This window comes from Rhyacophila brunnea, unplaced genomic scaffold, assembly GCF_057557595.1.
Source record: "Rhyacophila brunnea isolate RB1 unplaced genomic scaffold, BYU_Rbru_1.0 scaffold_19, whole genome shotgun sequence".
Lineage (NCBI taxonomy): Eukaryota > Metazoa > Arthropoda > Insecta > Trichoptera > Rhyacophilidae > Rhyacophila > Rhyacophila brunnea.
The window spans coordinates 19,175,340-19,192,292 of record NW_028232848.1 but is presented as its reverse complement, the minus strand read 5'-3'; the positions used below and the strand labels follow the sequence as shown (position 1 = coordinate 19,192,292).

The window sequence follows — 16,953 nt, the reverse complement described above, 5'->3', positions numbered from 1 at the left end:
ATGAATTTATTTTAAATTGAAGAAAATTTATAGGCATTAATACAATACATTAACAGTTTGAAAGCTTCTTCCTTCGCGGCACATCTAAGACTTCTAGCGGCGTACTAGTGTGCCGCGGCACACAGTTTGGTAGACACTGATGTAGACAATTATATTAAATACCTTTTTCTGTCGGCGCAGATGCTTTTCGATCCGATAATTGTTAATTTAAAATTTGATATTTTCATACATTTCGATGCATCATTATCACACACTAAGATTATGTTAGGTTATATGAGGTTGGGATAGGTTGGGTTTGGTCTAAAAAAAATTATAAAAGCTCATGCGGCACTGTTACCTTATTAATAAAACCTTTTTTTTTACAATGGAACTTCTTTCCACACCCTGGACATCGATTTTTGAACGAAGCGCTTTCGAAGTATGCAATGAGTTTAGCAAAAAAAAGTGAAGGATTGTGTGAGGATAGCTAGATTTTGACCACCGCGACTAAAACTGCCGTATGCATTAAACTTCACATGCTTTGGCAGTAGAGGCGTTAACTGCGGTCGAATTTTGACAGGTGTCAGATTGTAATCAGATTAAATGGTAAAGTAAGTTCTCAATTTGTTTCCTAAGTTAAAAATAACAATGACCTTATTTTATATATTCATATTACATAATACCCCGTTTACGCGTGCACGGATTTATTGCTGACAGTATATCTTATCGCGGCCATTATAAAAAAATGCACTTGTTGCAAGATTGCATGTTGGATCAAAAAAGTTTAGCAGCTTCTGAATTTTCACGTGACAGTTTGAACTTGTGAGATATTTACGCCTGCGCAGTAGAATGATAGTGGCGAACCTGCCGGAAAAAGAGCGAACTACACCGCGTAGAGCATTTTTGACGTTAACCGATATTCACAACCAGTCAAATAGCACCATAAAATGATAACGCGTCTCACATACACTAGAAGAATGAGATTGGCGAGACAGTCAGGACTTTTATGTGTAAACAGTTATTATAGCGATAGTTGAATTTACACACTATTGGTGCCAGTAAATTAATGCACGTGAACAGGCATTATAATGTTAATTAGAACTGTTTGAAAAAGTGTCAGAGCATTCCGGCTTCATACGACTAATCATCTGAGAGACAGACAACATCTGAAAGTGGAAATCACTTGCATGTGCTAGTTCTTTATTTTGGTACGCGGTTATGTTATGATGGTAAAATAACGACAATGGCAACGCGGTGAATATTTGATGCACTTTTATCAGTGTTGCCATCTCTCGTCAGCAAATATGCCAGATGAGATACAAAAAGAAGCTATTTAAAAAAAAAAAAAATAGATTTCCTTGAAGTATGTAAGTTCTTGGTATTCTTTTGCTTAAAATCATGTAAATTCTAAGTTTAAAAAACATTATAAATTATAGTAATAAAATCCCCTGCGGTGCAATTTTGTTCAGTAGACATATACATTTATAATTTGTGCTTGCGCGATACTATAGCGGAATAATTTAACCTTGAACATGCACTGTTGTGATATCTTCTAGTGCACATGAATTAGACAGGGCTAGTGTTTATTATTCTTACGGTTGCTACCTCGGCTGTACTTACATCAACAATATTAGCTTTCTCTTGCTTGGCGCCTATTTGGCTATGTATTGTTTCGCACCAAAACCATTGAACATCACGGTAATGTGGTATGTTTGTATACATTTTTTAGTTTTTAAGCATTTAATTGGCTAAACAAGTATACCCATGGCTATTTTCAAATTTTGTAATGCATCTGCGTGGGGAAAGTTACTGACCTACAGAAATACATATTTCATTGAACAAGCAAATTTAATTATCTATCTATCTGACTATCTGACTTCGTTCTTTACAAGATTAACCACAGAACAGACTAATAATATATAAATGCAAAAGCCAGTCTCCATAAATCAAGGCTATGAATTCTGTTTTGACTTAAAACCTATTGACTGTCAATCAGACTGCAATTGAGGCTATTAGTTTCAAAGTTGGTAACCATCATTTTTATTTTTTTTTTGATATTATTCTTGATTATAATAATTAGGTAAGTCTTTTTTCATTATAAGTACCTATGTATATTCATAAAATTTCAAATCCAGCTTCGTTTGTTAGTCAAGCATAATTAAATCGGAGGTTTAATCATTTGGACTCATTAACTGCCATTTTTTATATTGTGCGACTAACTTTAAACACGATTTTTATTAATTTTAATGACGTTAAGGACAGGGTCATATAAACTTGTGGGCTTTAATCATAACAATATTTCACGAGATCACGTTATTACTTCCGATGAAACACTAAAAGTGCCCCTCGAAACATGGCAATATTAATTGCTTGTTTGTCAGTATTTTTTGCATGTGCACAACGACTGTTTTAGAGTGAGGATAAATTGTTTTCAATATTGAAATTTTTAATAATAATTGCAGCCGATATCAAATATTCATCAAGAATGTTTAATTTTTCTGTTACCCGCTAATAATTTAAACAAATTTATTCATCATCGAAATTTATATATAATTTACATTGAACGCAGGAATTGCTTTAAGTAGTCCTTTCTTAGTTTTGAATATTTCTTCATTCATTTCAATGGGTACATACTCACACAGTGGTTGTCAACAGTTTTACCTTGTTTTAATTACCTAACCCTAGTACTTTCCTAGTTTTATTTTCTTTATTTTTATTTTACATTCACAACATATTAAAATTGACTTATTATGTATAATTCAGGCATGTTCAACATGACGATCACAGGATGGATTTGGTCGATCCATAGGAATTAAGTTGCGAAAATGTAAAAAGCATCTGTTCCGTTGTAATATAACATGATTTCATTGTGATTTTAAAGGGGAAACATTAACCATTACTATTTTTATTTCCTTAATTGACACGTGAATGTCGTTTTCAAATTAACCATTATAAAGTCAAAGTCCCCATGACGGCCTGCTGCAGGAGTGAGTAAGAGAATACTTATGTGAATCCCTAAGCTTCAAACTGAGGAGTAGTTTAATCACACAGTCGTGCAGTAGGATAATACAGTAAGTCCTTGACTTACGTTTCAATTTGTGTATGAATCAGAGTATGGACCTAATAGGTTGAGCAAGTGGCTAACATCCATTTCTCGTAAAAACAAAATCTGTTAATACAAACCTCCACTCTGGAGGCCCATGTGATCTTATAAGGGTCGAACATGGTCGAAAAAAAAAATGTAGGCCCATTTTATTTTCACATATCCTTTGAAACTAACCATATTTTAAAAAATTGCATGATTTTAAGTTTTATTCGACTTACATGAAAATCTTCAGAACGGATTAATCATGTAAGCCGACTATGAGTGTAGTGACTGGCCAAAAAAGGCAAAAATAAGTGTTATAATGCCTCGGTGTGCTCGGCCAAATATAATACGTTCGTTTGTTGAAGAATAATGACGAGAGTGCTAGCACTGGATAACTGACAGTTTTGATACTGGTTAGTAGATCACAATCTACTTGAAGTTTGACATGCTCGAGGTATATTATAATATTAAAATAGTGACCTGTATTTATTTGTATTTTATCTTTTTATTGGTTGCATAGGTAGGTGTAGGTAGGTATTTTATCTGTGTTGACAAACCGCAGATAGTTATAGAAGATGGCATTTATTTATCAGAGATAAAGTTTAATGACAAGCCAACATTAACAGTATCACCGATATATAAACTGATTGAAAGCGGATCGGTTGGTGTGAGAATATTAGTTGCATAAAAGAAAACAGAGTGAGATACCGAACAGACCTATTGAAAATGAAGAAAAAAACAATTTGTACATTATGTAAACTGTACTTTACCGTTATGTAATGTCTGTGGACGTCTTAGCGGCAATCTGTGAAACTACGGCATCCCCCACACATGTATATTTGTACGCCCTGACCTTCGCACTGTATGCAGCACTATAAAATCACACTCAAGATATGATGATTCTAGAGTAGTTTAGTTTCCAATTTCAAGATGATTGGAAAATTCATAGTTATTGGTGAAATATCCTCAGGTATATTACGAACAGTATAGCAAAAACACTGTAGTTATTTGCTCAGTCCCACATTGAAAATCTTGTCGACTGGGATACAGTCATAAAATAGTCATAATGTTGTATCTTTCTTTCGTGCGCGCATAGACGAGGCCATGTCAGGACAGTGACGTCACACGGCTACCCGAAATGAATGCAAAATCAACTCCTGCACATGTGCCGGTATAACATGTTGGTAATATATATGCGCCCCCATCTTAGGTAAAATTTGTTGCTTGGGACACCAGCTATTTTTTTCAAATTAAAATGTCGCATTCGAGCTGTACATTAAATTACAAGTGTTGTGATTCCCAACAAAATCATATTGATATACTCGATTGCAGTCGAGACGAGTTTAGATGTGCAACCCGACCCGGCTTTTGGTTATTAATCGTATTGACTCGCACACATCTCGTAGTTGCATAGACTAAAAGAAATAGCTGTTATACATGGATCTTATTCATGAAACTCATCAATTCTGACAGAGAATAATAATATATCATAATCCCATGTTAAATCACGTTAATATGGGCAGAGACAAATTTAGTTTTTTAGTTTTTTTTGAAAGCAACTACCATCAATGACCAACAAACTAATTTCTGGAATTCAATATAAGTAATTATTATTAACGGCCCACATGCTCGTCGTAGGTCAAAATTGAGTTTTTATTGTATTTTCAAACCATGATCCTGGATACTCCTTAAACGTTGTAGATAATCTATTTATATAATTTTGAAGCATTATTATCCTTTATAGTTATTTTAGACATTTGATGACTGCATAAAATATTTTTCTTACATAAAATAGTATTCTTTTAAACCTCTCGCTCTAATGTTTTAGAACATGGTTTCCCAAACTATGGGTCGCGACCCACTAGTGGGTCGCGAGCGAATATTGAGTGGGCCCTCGCCACTGTATACATGAATTAAAAAAATAGGAAGTGATAAATTTGATATTTCATTCAGCTATTTATAATTCCTAAAAATTTAAATAAACTTAAGTTACGAAAAATATTGTGATAAAATAATAATAATTTGAATTGCCAATGCACTACATTGTTAAATAATAAATAGTTTCAATCGTAAACAGTTAACGAAATTTTGGCTCTCAGTTGCTGATAATTATCCTTGCCTGTTCGATGAAGCTATGAAAGTCCTCCTCCTCTTTCCTACCTCATATCTATATGAGGTCAGATTTTCTGCTATGGTTAACATTAAAACTAAATACCGAAATAAATTGGAAATATAAAACTCACTGCGATTAAAAGTAACTAAAGTTGAAGTTGATGCTAAAACTGTAATGAAGAAAAATAAGAAACAAATACATCCTTCCCATTGAAATTGCTTTGTAAAAAAACCGTGCAGGTGTGGGTATTTAAGAATTTTTTTTTTTTTATTTAAGTTGTGTTTCTTATTTCAACAGTCTTTCATTCATATTGGTAACACTTATAAAAAAAAAAATATTTCAATTAGAACAAATAAGACAGCATTAAGTAGTTCCACGACTCGCCACTAGGGAAACTGAGCATTACCAATATTTATGCCCTCTTTTCTCTAAGACAGCCACCGCTCGAAATGTAAAAGTTTACGAACCGGAGCGCTCGAAATTTTTCTGAAGATTATCAAATTTTATGTGTACTTTATAAACATAAGTGTGCCAGATTTTCTGTTATATCTATGGCATATCTAGCTCAGACGGTCAAATTATTTTATCCGTGAGACGGAGCGATAAATTTACAAATTTCACGAACCGGAACGGCGCTCCGGTGCGTTCCGGTGCGTTCCGGTCCATTTCGAGCCCTGAAGACAGCTAAGAGGTGGGTCCCAAAATTGGAAATTTTTGTTAGATGGGTCGGAGCCCAGTCAACTTTGGGAACCACTGTTTTAGAATATAGTCATTTTTCAGTACATAACTGTGCAGTGGTGTTAAGATTTTTTACATTTATTAATTTTTAAACGCATTTATAAAACCATTAGTATAATTTATGACGAGATAATTTTTGTAAAATATTCATGATAAAAAATTATATTGATAATCTCTGTGATCCTAAATTTTACAAGAATTAGGCATTTTATTATTCAAAAAATCGGCAAGATTAACACATTTGAAGATGATTCTAAAGATACTTGTTATAAGCTATGTCTTTGACCATTCAAGTGTGATAAACATCTTATGAATAATGATTGCTTTATAATAATTATTGACCTAAGAATAAGGTAGTGTTTTTTTGAAATACGCCATTTCTTTTGTCATTCCCCAGTGGTTAAGCTACAACATACGGCCGTAGCCATAAATTGACAAACTATAATTGAAGCTGGGAGTAAAATGATTGACGCGCGTGTTTGAACATGTACCGTTTAAAAAAAAAATTCGGTTAGGTACATGTTCAAACGTACACGCGCGTTAACATAATTTTACTCCCTAATTTAATTATAGTTTGCCAATTTATGGCTACGGCCGTATGTTGTAGCTTAACCACTGGGGAATGCCAAAAGAAATGGCGTATTTCAAAAAAACACTACCTTATTCTTAGGTCAATAATTATTATAAAGCAATCATTATTCGTAGGATGTTTATCACACTTGAATGGTAAAAGACATAGCTTATAATGAGTTTCTTTAGAATTATCTTCAAATGTGTTAATCTTGCCGAATTTTGAATAATAAAATGCCTAATTCTTGTCAAATTTGGGATCACATAGATTATCAATATAATTTTTTATCGTGAATATTTCACAAAAATTAACTAGTCATAAATTATACTAATGGTTTTATAAATGCGTTTAAAAATTAATAAATGTAAAAAATCTTAACACCACTGCACAGTTATGTACCGAAATATGACTATATTCTAAAACATTAGAGCGAGAGGTTTAAAAGAATACTATTTTATGTAACAAAAATACTTTATGCAGTCATCAAATGTTTAAAATAAATATGAGGGATAATAAGGCTTCAAAATTATATAAATAGATTATCTACAACGTTTAAGGAGTGTCTAGGATAATGGTTTCAAAATACAATAAAAACACAATTTTGACCTACGACGAGCATGTCCCCCCTTAATATACTGTTTGTGAATTAATATAATAATAAATCCCAAGGTTACCCAATAACTTTGGCTATATTTGATCACTTCATCTTTTCAATTCTAATTTTAATACCGAGTAGTTTTGCGCATGCTTTAGGTTGAAAGCGTGTTACACACTGCGTCAACTGTCGACACTTGTACGTCAAATAGTTTTCAATTTTTCACGCGAAGCAGTGTTGTCATATTTTTATAATGTTGATTTTAATACAGAGATGTAAAAAATATAGAATTTGAAAAAAACTGTAGTACACAGAACATTTCTCATTTTGCATCCTACAGAATTATAGTATTTTTGGCTTAGTCGGCATAGAATTATAGTAGAAAAAGTATACCATAATACATTTTTCTCAGGGAATTATTCGATTGGCAACACTAATGCGCTGTTGATTAGATATCCATCGGTGATGGATCTATGTGCATATGTGCACTAGTACTTTCATCATAAAAAATGGCCAATTTGAAACCGGTTTGAGGCAGGCTCTGTATGCACCGTGATGCATTCATCTAGCAAACGAAAAACTGCCCGAATATAGACAGGGCTAATGATGTACCTCTCATGTACAACTCATGGTTTCAGCAGTCAATAGAAAGCAGATCTCTCAGCATAACGGCACTATGAATATTTCATTCAGTTTCTGAGACTAGAGTACATTGGAAGCAATGGTTATTGACATCAATATGCTAATTTAAAGTTTTTTTTATTGACAGGTGAATGGGATCGGAAAGTCAGTTGACATCAGTTCCAAAATCGCCAGCACTTCCCAAGCGTTGGCTGAACTGCAGTTCGAGGAGGAAGATGATGTCCTTTACAATAACCGGGAGCTGCCCGATCATGCGTGTAAATATTGTGGGATACACGAACCCAGCACCGTTGTCATGTGTAATGTCTGCAAAAAATGGTAAGAATGAGTAATTCATACAAACTACTGTTGCTTAGGAAATCTTTTGAAACTGAAGAGGACATATAATATATATAAATATGAGTGGCATAAGAAGTTGGAAGATTTTGAGAACCATAAATATATTTTTACAAGTATAAATATATTAAAAATAAATCACAATACACGAACATTCCTTAAAATTAATACAAATTTTAACCTTACATTTCAGTTCTTCAGATACATTTATAAAACAACTTTTTATATATTCACTATCTGTGAATGGTTTTATGATTATCTGAACGATTTAATGGTGCAAGATAAAACTTGCAATGTTCTCTTTATTGGCTATTATCGATCAATGAAGTACTGAACTTGGTTTTTCACATTTGTTCTAATAGTCTTCAACTGCTTTCTACTTACATGTTGAAGGTTTTGCAACGGAAGAGGGAGCACTTCTGGTTCGCACATCATCAATCATTTGGTGCGAGCCAAGCACAAGGAGGTGACCCTGCACTGCGACGGCCCGCTCGGCGAGACCCTCTTGGAATGCTACTCATGCGGAGTGAGGAACGTCTTTGTGCTGGGATTCATTCCCGCCAAGGCGGACTCAGTTGTTGTTCTGCTCTGTAGGTATGTAGGCAAATACAATATAAATACTGAATACCTTATTTTAAGCAACATTTTGGTAATGTTTCAACATAATTGTCTATCTATTGGTGATTTATTTCTTTTCAGACAACCTTGCGCCGCTCAGAGCTCTCTCAAGGATATGAATTGGGACCAGGAACAGTGGAAACCTTTGATAGGTAATTTTTATATATTATATTCAATCATTGTTTAGGGTGAACTTCCTGTCATTTTAATGCTCTATCTTTTCGTACCGTGCAAATTATCATCTAATGATCATCACATGAAATATTTTTATACCTTAACTTCCCAATACTTAGGTTCATTATGCCGGGTCCACACTGGCAACCTCGTTAGATTTTATGATAATTATCGTAAAATTTAATGAGGTTGCCAGCAACTTGTTACCAGTGTGGACACGGCATTAGGTAGAATATTGTTCAATTGTTATGTTGTAAAATATCTATATTGTTTTGACGTGGAATGACAGCAGAATTTAACATACTTAACTCCTCGGCAGTTGCATAATTAGCTTGAAAGTTTTTTACTTTCCTGCCAAGCCAAAGCATGACATCATTATCAGCCTGTTTTAAATCCATTGTTGGATGAAGGCCTTCTCAACACGGGGGTCTGGCAGAGGAATTGGAAATTATGTTTACTCATTTTCATACAAACTGTGAAGAGTTTGGAAAGTTTTTTGTTGCGTAGAAAATGGCACTTATGTCTAACATGTCTAACAGGTCTGATTCAGCAGTATTGATAGAGAAACCTCGGAAGGCTCACATCTGGTAAAAGATCATTGATAAAAGGTACATTGATTTGTGAGGTCATCGGTATTTTAGTCCAGTTTTCCAGTATTTTCTGCGTTTTGTCACAGAATTTGACTAACGCAGCGTTGAAAGCTGACCTTAGAATGAAGTTATAGTAATCATTGTGTAAAGTTAATTCTGTCGTTGCTGTTGTAGCGGACCGTAGCTTCCTGCCGTGGCTGGTGAAAGTCCCTTTGGAGCAGGAGCAGGTGCGGGCCAGGCAGGTGACTCCGCAGCAGATCGTTCGCCTGGAGGAGTTGTGGCGGGACAACGTGGACGCCACCTTCCAAGACCTTGAGAAACCCGGAGTGGATGAAGAGCCTCACCAGGTCTTGCTTAGGTACACCCTCAACCGTCAATTATGTATATATTTTTGAAACCATGTCTGAACCTAAGAAGATCATAGGGGGGTCTCCACAGTGAGGAGGTTGGATTAACAGATTATTAGTTTTTACAAGAAATGTATGTTGGCCACTTGCTCAACCTATTAGATCCATAGTTTATGTCAATTCATACATTGAAAAACAACATGTAACTTATTTCGTCTGACCTGGGATTCGAACTCAGGACCCACGGCATTACATGCCTACACGTTATCTGCTCGGCCATCGTGGGCTTTTTTTAATAACTTATTTATATTTTTATCGTTTTAGTTAGTTATGATTATGAGCATTCACAATTTTTGGTTTTCCCCTTTTTTCTTCATCATGACCTCAATAAATCGAGAGTAGACCAGCGGCCAATAAGGTTTTTTTTTTAACTTTTATTGACAGGTACGAAGATGGCTTCCAATACCAGAACGTGTTCGGGATTCACAATTTTTGGTTTTCCCCTTTTTTCTTCATCATGACCTCAATAAATCGAGAGTAGACCAGCGGCCAATAAGGTTTTTTTTTTAACTTTTATTGACAGGTACGAAGATGGCTTCCAATACCAGAACGTGTTCGGGCCTCTGGTGAAGCTGGAAGCGGACTATGACAAGAGGCTGAAGGAGTCTCAGACGCAGGAGAATATCGAGGTGCGTTGGGATGTGGGCCTCAATAAGAAGACCATCGCCTACTTCACTCTGGCTAAGACCGACGGAGACATGAAGCTCATGCACGGAGATGAGCTGCGCTTAAGGTTTTTATTTTACTCACTCATTAATACTAATCTACTGAGTGACCTTCTAATCTCACTACATATTTGTGGGATTGAAAAATACTTTAATATCTCTATGTGTTGCATATTCATAGTCCTAATGCTATTAAAAATATGAAAGGAAATCAGAGGTATTATGCATTTTCGTTTTCCCAAAATGAATGGTAATCCTGGAAACAATATCATTCAAATTAATTTAAAACTGTCTCAAATGTGAATCGTTAAAACTTTTAGTGTCAGATGGCATTCGTAACTATTTTCTTTAATATTTTTTTTACCACGTTTGATCCTAAGAAGATAACATGGGCCGCCTCCACAGAGTGGAGGTTGGAGGTTGTATTCACAGATTTTTGTTTTTACGAGAAATGGTTGTTAGCCACTTGCTCAACCTATTCAAGAGACGACATGCTAATATTTCAGATGGTGACAGTATATTACTACCACAGTCAATTCGGTTGCGATCATCACATAAATAAAACACCACTTAAGGGCGGACGTGCTCAGCGTGGGTCAAAATGGAGCTTTTATTCTATTTTCAAAGCGTGATCCTGGACATTCCTTAAACGTTGTAGATAATCTATTTGTATAATTTTGAAGCCTTATTATCCTTTATATTTATTTTAAACATTTGATGACTGCATAAAGTATTTTTATTACATAAAATAGTATTCTTTTAAACCTCTCGCTCTTTTTTACCTAACCGAAAAAAAAATCTTTTTTTTTAAACGGCACATGTTCAAAGACGCGCGTTAACATCATTTTACTCCCTATTTCAATTATAGTTTGTCAATTTATGGCTACGGCCGTATGTTGTAGCTTAACCACTGGGGAATGACAAAAGAAATGGCGGTATTCAAAAAAACACTACCTTATTCTTAGGTCAATAATTATTATAAAGCAATCATTATTCGTAGGATGTTTATCACACTTGAATGGTCAAAGATATAGCTTATAATTAGTATCTTTAGAATTATCTTCAAATGTGTTAATCTTGCCGATTTTTTGAATAATAAAATGCCTAATTGTCAAATTTGGGATCACAGAGATTATCAATATAATTTTTTATCGTAAATATTTTACTAAAATTATCTCGTCATAAATTATACTAATGGTTTTATAAATGCGTTTAAAAATTAATAAATGTAAAAAATCTTAACACCACTGCACAGTTATGTACCGAAATATGACTATATTCTAAAACATTAGAGCGAGAGGTTTAAAAGAATACTATTTTATGTAATAAAAATACTTAATGCAGTCATCAAATGTTTAAAATAAATATAAAGGATAATAAGGCTTCAAAATTATATAAATAGATTATCTACAGCGTTTAAGGCAGGGGGGGGCAAACTTTTTGGATGGAGGGCCAAATTCAAGAACTCAAAATGAGCGGCGGGCCGCAAGTAAAATACCATTTTTAGATATACACTATTTATTATCACGAAAAATAAACAATAAAAAAAATAATGAGAAGAATGAAACTGTTGTACATTTTTTAACATTTTTTTTAAATTCAGGTGTTAATTTAGTAGTTGATATTCTCAAAACTGCTTGTAAATGGGCATCGGAGATATTTGATCGTAAAGATTTTTTATTGAGGTTCATGATCGAAAATGTTTGTTCATTCGTCACTGTTCTGGCAGAAGACACTAATTCGAAAAAATGACAAATTGAGTTAGTTATATCAAAATGTTCCTTATTTCAAACTTTACCGTCTGGAATTCTTCTTAATAAATAAACAGTCTTTATTTTAAAGTCATCCTTTTTACGATTACTTAATAAACTCACATGATAGACCATTTCAAACATTTTAACAACTTCAATGTCAAATTACTCAAAACTAGTATTCTTCAGTTAGTGTGTTCTGCCAGAACAGAGACGATAATATATAGGTCGATCAAAAAATAACGAACATTTTTCTTGGATAATCTTTAAGTTGGTCGAATTTGTCTGAATTAAGGGCATTGCAAAATTTGGACATTTATTCACGACGATGCAATTCTCTTAAATCAGTGTCACACTGCAGATCAATAATCTCAAGTTGTAGCTCTGTCGGTACACTATCAATATCTATTGAAAATGGATCGCGTACTATTGCTAAACTTGTCTCAATTTTCACCAAATCTTTGTGAAAAATCGTCATTCAGAGCTTTAATAATTTTACCATATTCTTCAAATTTATATTCTGATATATTCAGCAACTTCAAAGTTGGAAAGTTTCCACGTTGTTATTCGATATTTGTTGAAGGAATAACTTGAGTTTTAATTGAAATCCATTCAAACTTTTTACCATATCATGGGCATATATTTTTTTTCCTTGCAACGCAGAGTTAAAAGTATTTAAATGTGTCACGTTCAACGTAGAAAATAGTGGTTACATAGTGTGAGACGAGACGCAAGGAAGACGTACTGAGATAATACATTTACGAAACAACAAATACTTACCTCAAATTTTAATCTATTGTGAATATTTTTTAAAAAATTATAAAAAAGTTATTTGTAATTAGAAGTACAATTAATGATGGCGAGCCGCAAAAAAATACCCGGCGGGCCACATGCGGCCCGCGAGCCGCAGTTTGCCCCCCCCCCCCCCCCCCGGTTTAAGGTATGTCCAGGATCATGCTTTGAAAATAGAACAAAAGCTCCATTTTGACCTACGCTGAGCATGTCCCCCCTTAACCTGTTCTATGCCAGGAGGTATTAGTATGGCCATATACGGAGGGCCGCGATTTTCTTTGAAAAAATAAACTTTAGTAAATATACCTTTTTTGGCATTATATTAATACTATATCATATAAACTTACCAAATTAAGGCCATTGGACCCGTTTTTTCCTGTCTTCTCGGAATCGCGGAAATGATAAGCATATTTAAAACGAATTGATACACAATAAACTCTTTATTTATATAAAATCTAATAAATAGTATTCAACTAAAACGTACTGTGTCATTAAAATTTTTCGAATCGCTTTACTTTTTAAAATAAATGACAAATAGTAAGTCCTGTTTTCGAAATTGGTCAAAACGACTGTCACGCCACAATGAATGTTGAACTTAATAATAGTTTTGCAGGTATATATTGTATGAGAGAAATGGGTAAAACAATACATTTCATTGATTAACCCACGTACTTTTTTTAATTTCAGAAAAATAAAGATTTTAAAGCCATTTTAGTTTGAGTATACATCAGCCAATTTTGAATGATTTTTTCTCACAAAATAATATATACTGCACAATAAAAATATTTTTTTATTATAATATAACATTTCCGTAATACTATAAATAATAATTTATAATAAAAAAATAAATAAAACCCCATAAATTCGGTACAATTAGTGACGCTATATTACCAAAACACGTCGTACATTTTCATGTATTTATCCTGTTTTCAGACAATTTAGAAATATAATGATTTTGCAAAATTAACAAAAAGAGACCATTTGATCGATTAATCCATACAGTTTTTCTAATTTCTTATTTCTAACGTTAGTACGATCTGGAATTTCATCTGGAATTTCAACGGGTAAGGACGTCTTTTTTTTCCCAAAATTTAGTCCGAAGCAATATTATTTGACTCATGGAAAAATGACCTCTACTCTCTTTGCAGTAACAATCAAATTGGCAAGTCGCAATTATTCGTATCGTTCTATTCCGAACACAGGACGCATGCCAGGTGCTATAATTTGTGTTGACTAAAATATCAAACATCATATAGTACCACTGAATGTCAAACTGAAAAAAATGCAGTTTTATTATATTTATTATATTATTTATTATCTTGTTATTGAAATGGTTGCAGCATGTGAGATATTGTAAGATAATTGAATCTAATAACCACGATGGCTACAAGGAAGCACTGAAGGTATTCGTTCGGTGACCCATTTATAAAAAAAAAATATTTTGGTCTTGAGCAGTTTAGATAAAATATAGGTGGACTTTAATTGTTTTGATAAATATGTACCTACTTGGTTAGGCTTTAAGCGATTTGAAAAACTTTGCATGTACTTAATACAGTTTTTATGTACCTGGGTGGCCATGTTTTGTTATTTTTAAAGGGACGTACGTATCCAGTTGTATGTTTATTGGCATTATCAAAATGCGTTTTCCGCTGTATCCGCTTTAACCAAACAGTACCGAAAATTTAAAGTAAAATACGTTTTCTAATGCTGTCATCGTAATGGCCACTGAAACATGTGTCACAATTTTATTAATCGTTAAAATAATAATAAAAAAAGTCTTTTGGGGCACAAAATCACGTATATGTTTTATGATATATGTATTTTTCAGATGGTTTGTGGTAAAATCTTTTTTTTCATACTGCCACAATTCAACTATTCATAATTAATTGTTTGTTAAATTTTTCATAGTGATCTTTGACTTAATAGATAGGTGATAAAGTTTTTACCTTACTTTATTGTATTAATTTATTGTTAAGTGAGTATTAGCTGCTTTCGTTGTCAGTGTGTATTTGATGAGTGCGCATAGTGCCTGACGATGTCGAAAGGCGAAACCAGGATCGCATAAAACGACTCAAATGAAATAGTACAAAACTTAAATCCATTAGAATTTAATATATTTAATGCCGAGTTGAATTGAATGGAATCACCTTAGGCATGTATTAGTAATTATTTAACACAAGTAAAAAATATATTGAGGTAAGAACCTAGTTCATTGAATAATAAAAACAATATTACTCGTTACATCACAACTGACAAGATGTATATGAATTGTATATTGCCTGAACTCGTTGATCCTAGACTAACACGGTTGATGGATATAAGAAACAATATAATAATTATATTAGATGCTATCAATAGAGATGAAAAAAAATTTAAAAAATAATAATTTATAATAGTTATTCTAATACATTACATACCGTTAAGCCTGTACACTAATTAAAGAACCAATTATTAATTTTATATACACTAATGTTCCGAAATCCTCCGCGGCGACCAAAACGTACTGCCGTCAAATACACGTTATTATAATAATGGTTTCTTAAATCTTGATTGTTGCTTACTAAATTTAAAAAAAATTGTGCCTCGACAAATATTCATTGAATTGCTTTCTTTTATGAGTCATGTTTTTGTAATTCAATAAAAACGCAATAATAACAGACATCTTTTATGCCATCTTGTGAATGTTTTAAACTTATAATTTGTAATGTTAGCTCATGAAAAAATGAATAACTTTTGTATTCATACACACCGATATATATAAATAATATACCAATTTGAAACACCTCAGAAACATACCAGAGTACCATACCTCCAAACTCCACCAGAGTGGAGGTTGGAGGTTGTATTCACAGATTTTTGTTTTTACGAGAAATGGTTGTTAGCCACTTGCTCAACCTATTCAAGAGACGACATGCTAATATTTCAGATGGTGACAGTATATTACTACCACAGTCAATTCGGTTGCGATCATCACATAAATAAAACACCACTTAAGGGCGGACGTGCTCAGCGTGGGTCAAAATGGAGCTTTTATTCTATTTTCAAAGCGTGATCCTGGACATTCCTTAAACGTTGTAGATAATCTATTTGTATAATTTTGAAGCCTTATTATCCTTTATATTTATTTTAAACATTTGATGACTGCATAAAGTATTTTTATTACATAAAATAGTATTCTTTTAAACCTCTCGCTCTTTTTTACCTAACCGAAAAAAAAATCTTTTTTTTTAAACGGCACATGTTCAAAGACGCGCGTTAACATCATTTTACTCCCTATTTCAATTATAGTTTGTCAATTTATGGCTACGGCCGTATGTTGTAGCTTAACCACTGGGGAATGACAAAAGAAATGGCGGTATTCAAAAAAACACTACCTTATTCTTAGGTCAATAATTATTATAAAGCAATCATTATTCGTAGGATGTTTATCACACTTGAATGGTCAAAGATATAGCTTATAATTAGTATCTTTAGAATTATCTTCAAATGTGTTAATCTTGCCGATTTTTTGAATAATAAAATGCCTAATTGTCAAATTTGGGATCACAGAGATTATCAATATAATTTTTTATCGTAAATATTTTACTAAAATTATCTCGTCATAAATTATACTAATGGTTTTATAAATGCGTTTAAAAATTAATAAATGTAAAAAATCTTAACACCACTGCACAGTTATGTACCGAAATATGACTATATTCTAAAACATTAGAGCGAGAGGTTTAAAAGAATACTATTTTATGTAATAAAAATACTTAATGCAGTCATCAAATGTTTAAAATAAATATAAAGGATAATAAGGCTTCAAAATTATATAAATAGATTATCTACAGCGTTTAAGGCAGGGGGGGGCAAACTTTTTGGATGGAGGGCCAAATTCAAGAACTCAAAATG

At 33.2% G+C, this 16,953-nt stretch overlaps 1 protein-coding gene across 1 annotated transcript in view; it reads left to right on the top strand.

Annotated features, from left to right (window-relative positions):
• The window catches only part of Upf1 (Upf1 RNA helicase), a 37,402-nt gene that overhangs the window by 4,944 nt on the left and 15,505 nt on the right, over positions 1 to 16,953 (top strand). Inside the window, exons 2-6 of the mRNA XM_085945804.1 lie at positions 7,854 to 8,044; positions 8,456 to 8,656; positions 8,762 to 8,832; positions 9,619 to 9,802; positions 10,375 to 10,584. Of these exons, the coding sequence (XP_085801930.1) occupies positions 7,854 to 8,044; positions 8,456 to 8,656; positions 8,762 to 8,832; positions 9,619 to 9,802; positions 10,375 to 10,584 (857 nt within the window). The remainder of the gene's footprint in view (positions 1 to 7,853; positions 8,045 to 8,455; positions 8,657 to 8,761; positions 8,833 to 9,618; positions 9,803 to 10,374; positions 10,585 to 16,953) is intronic.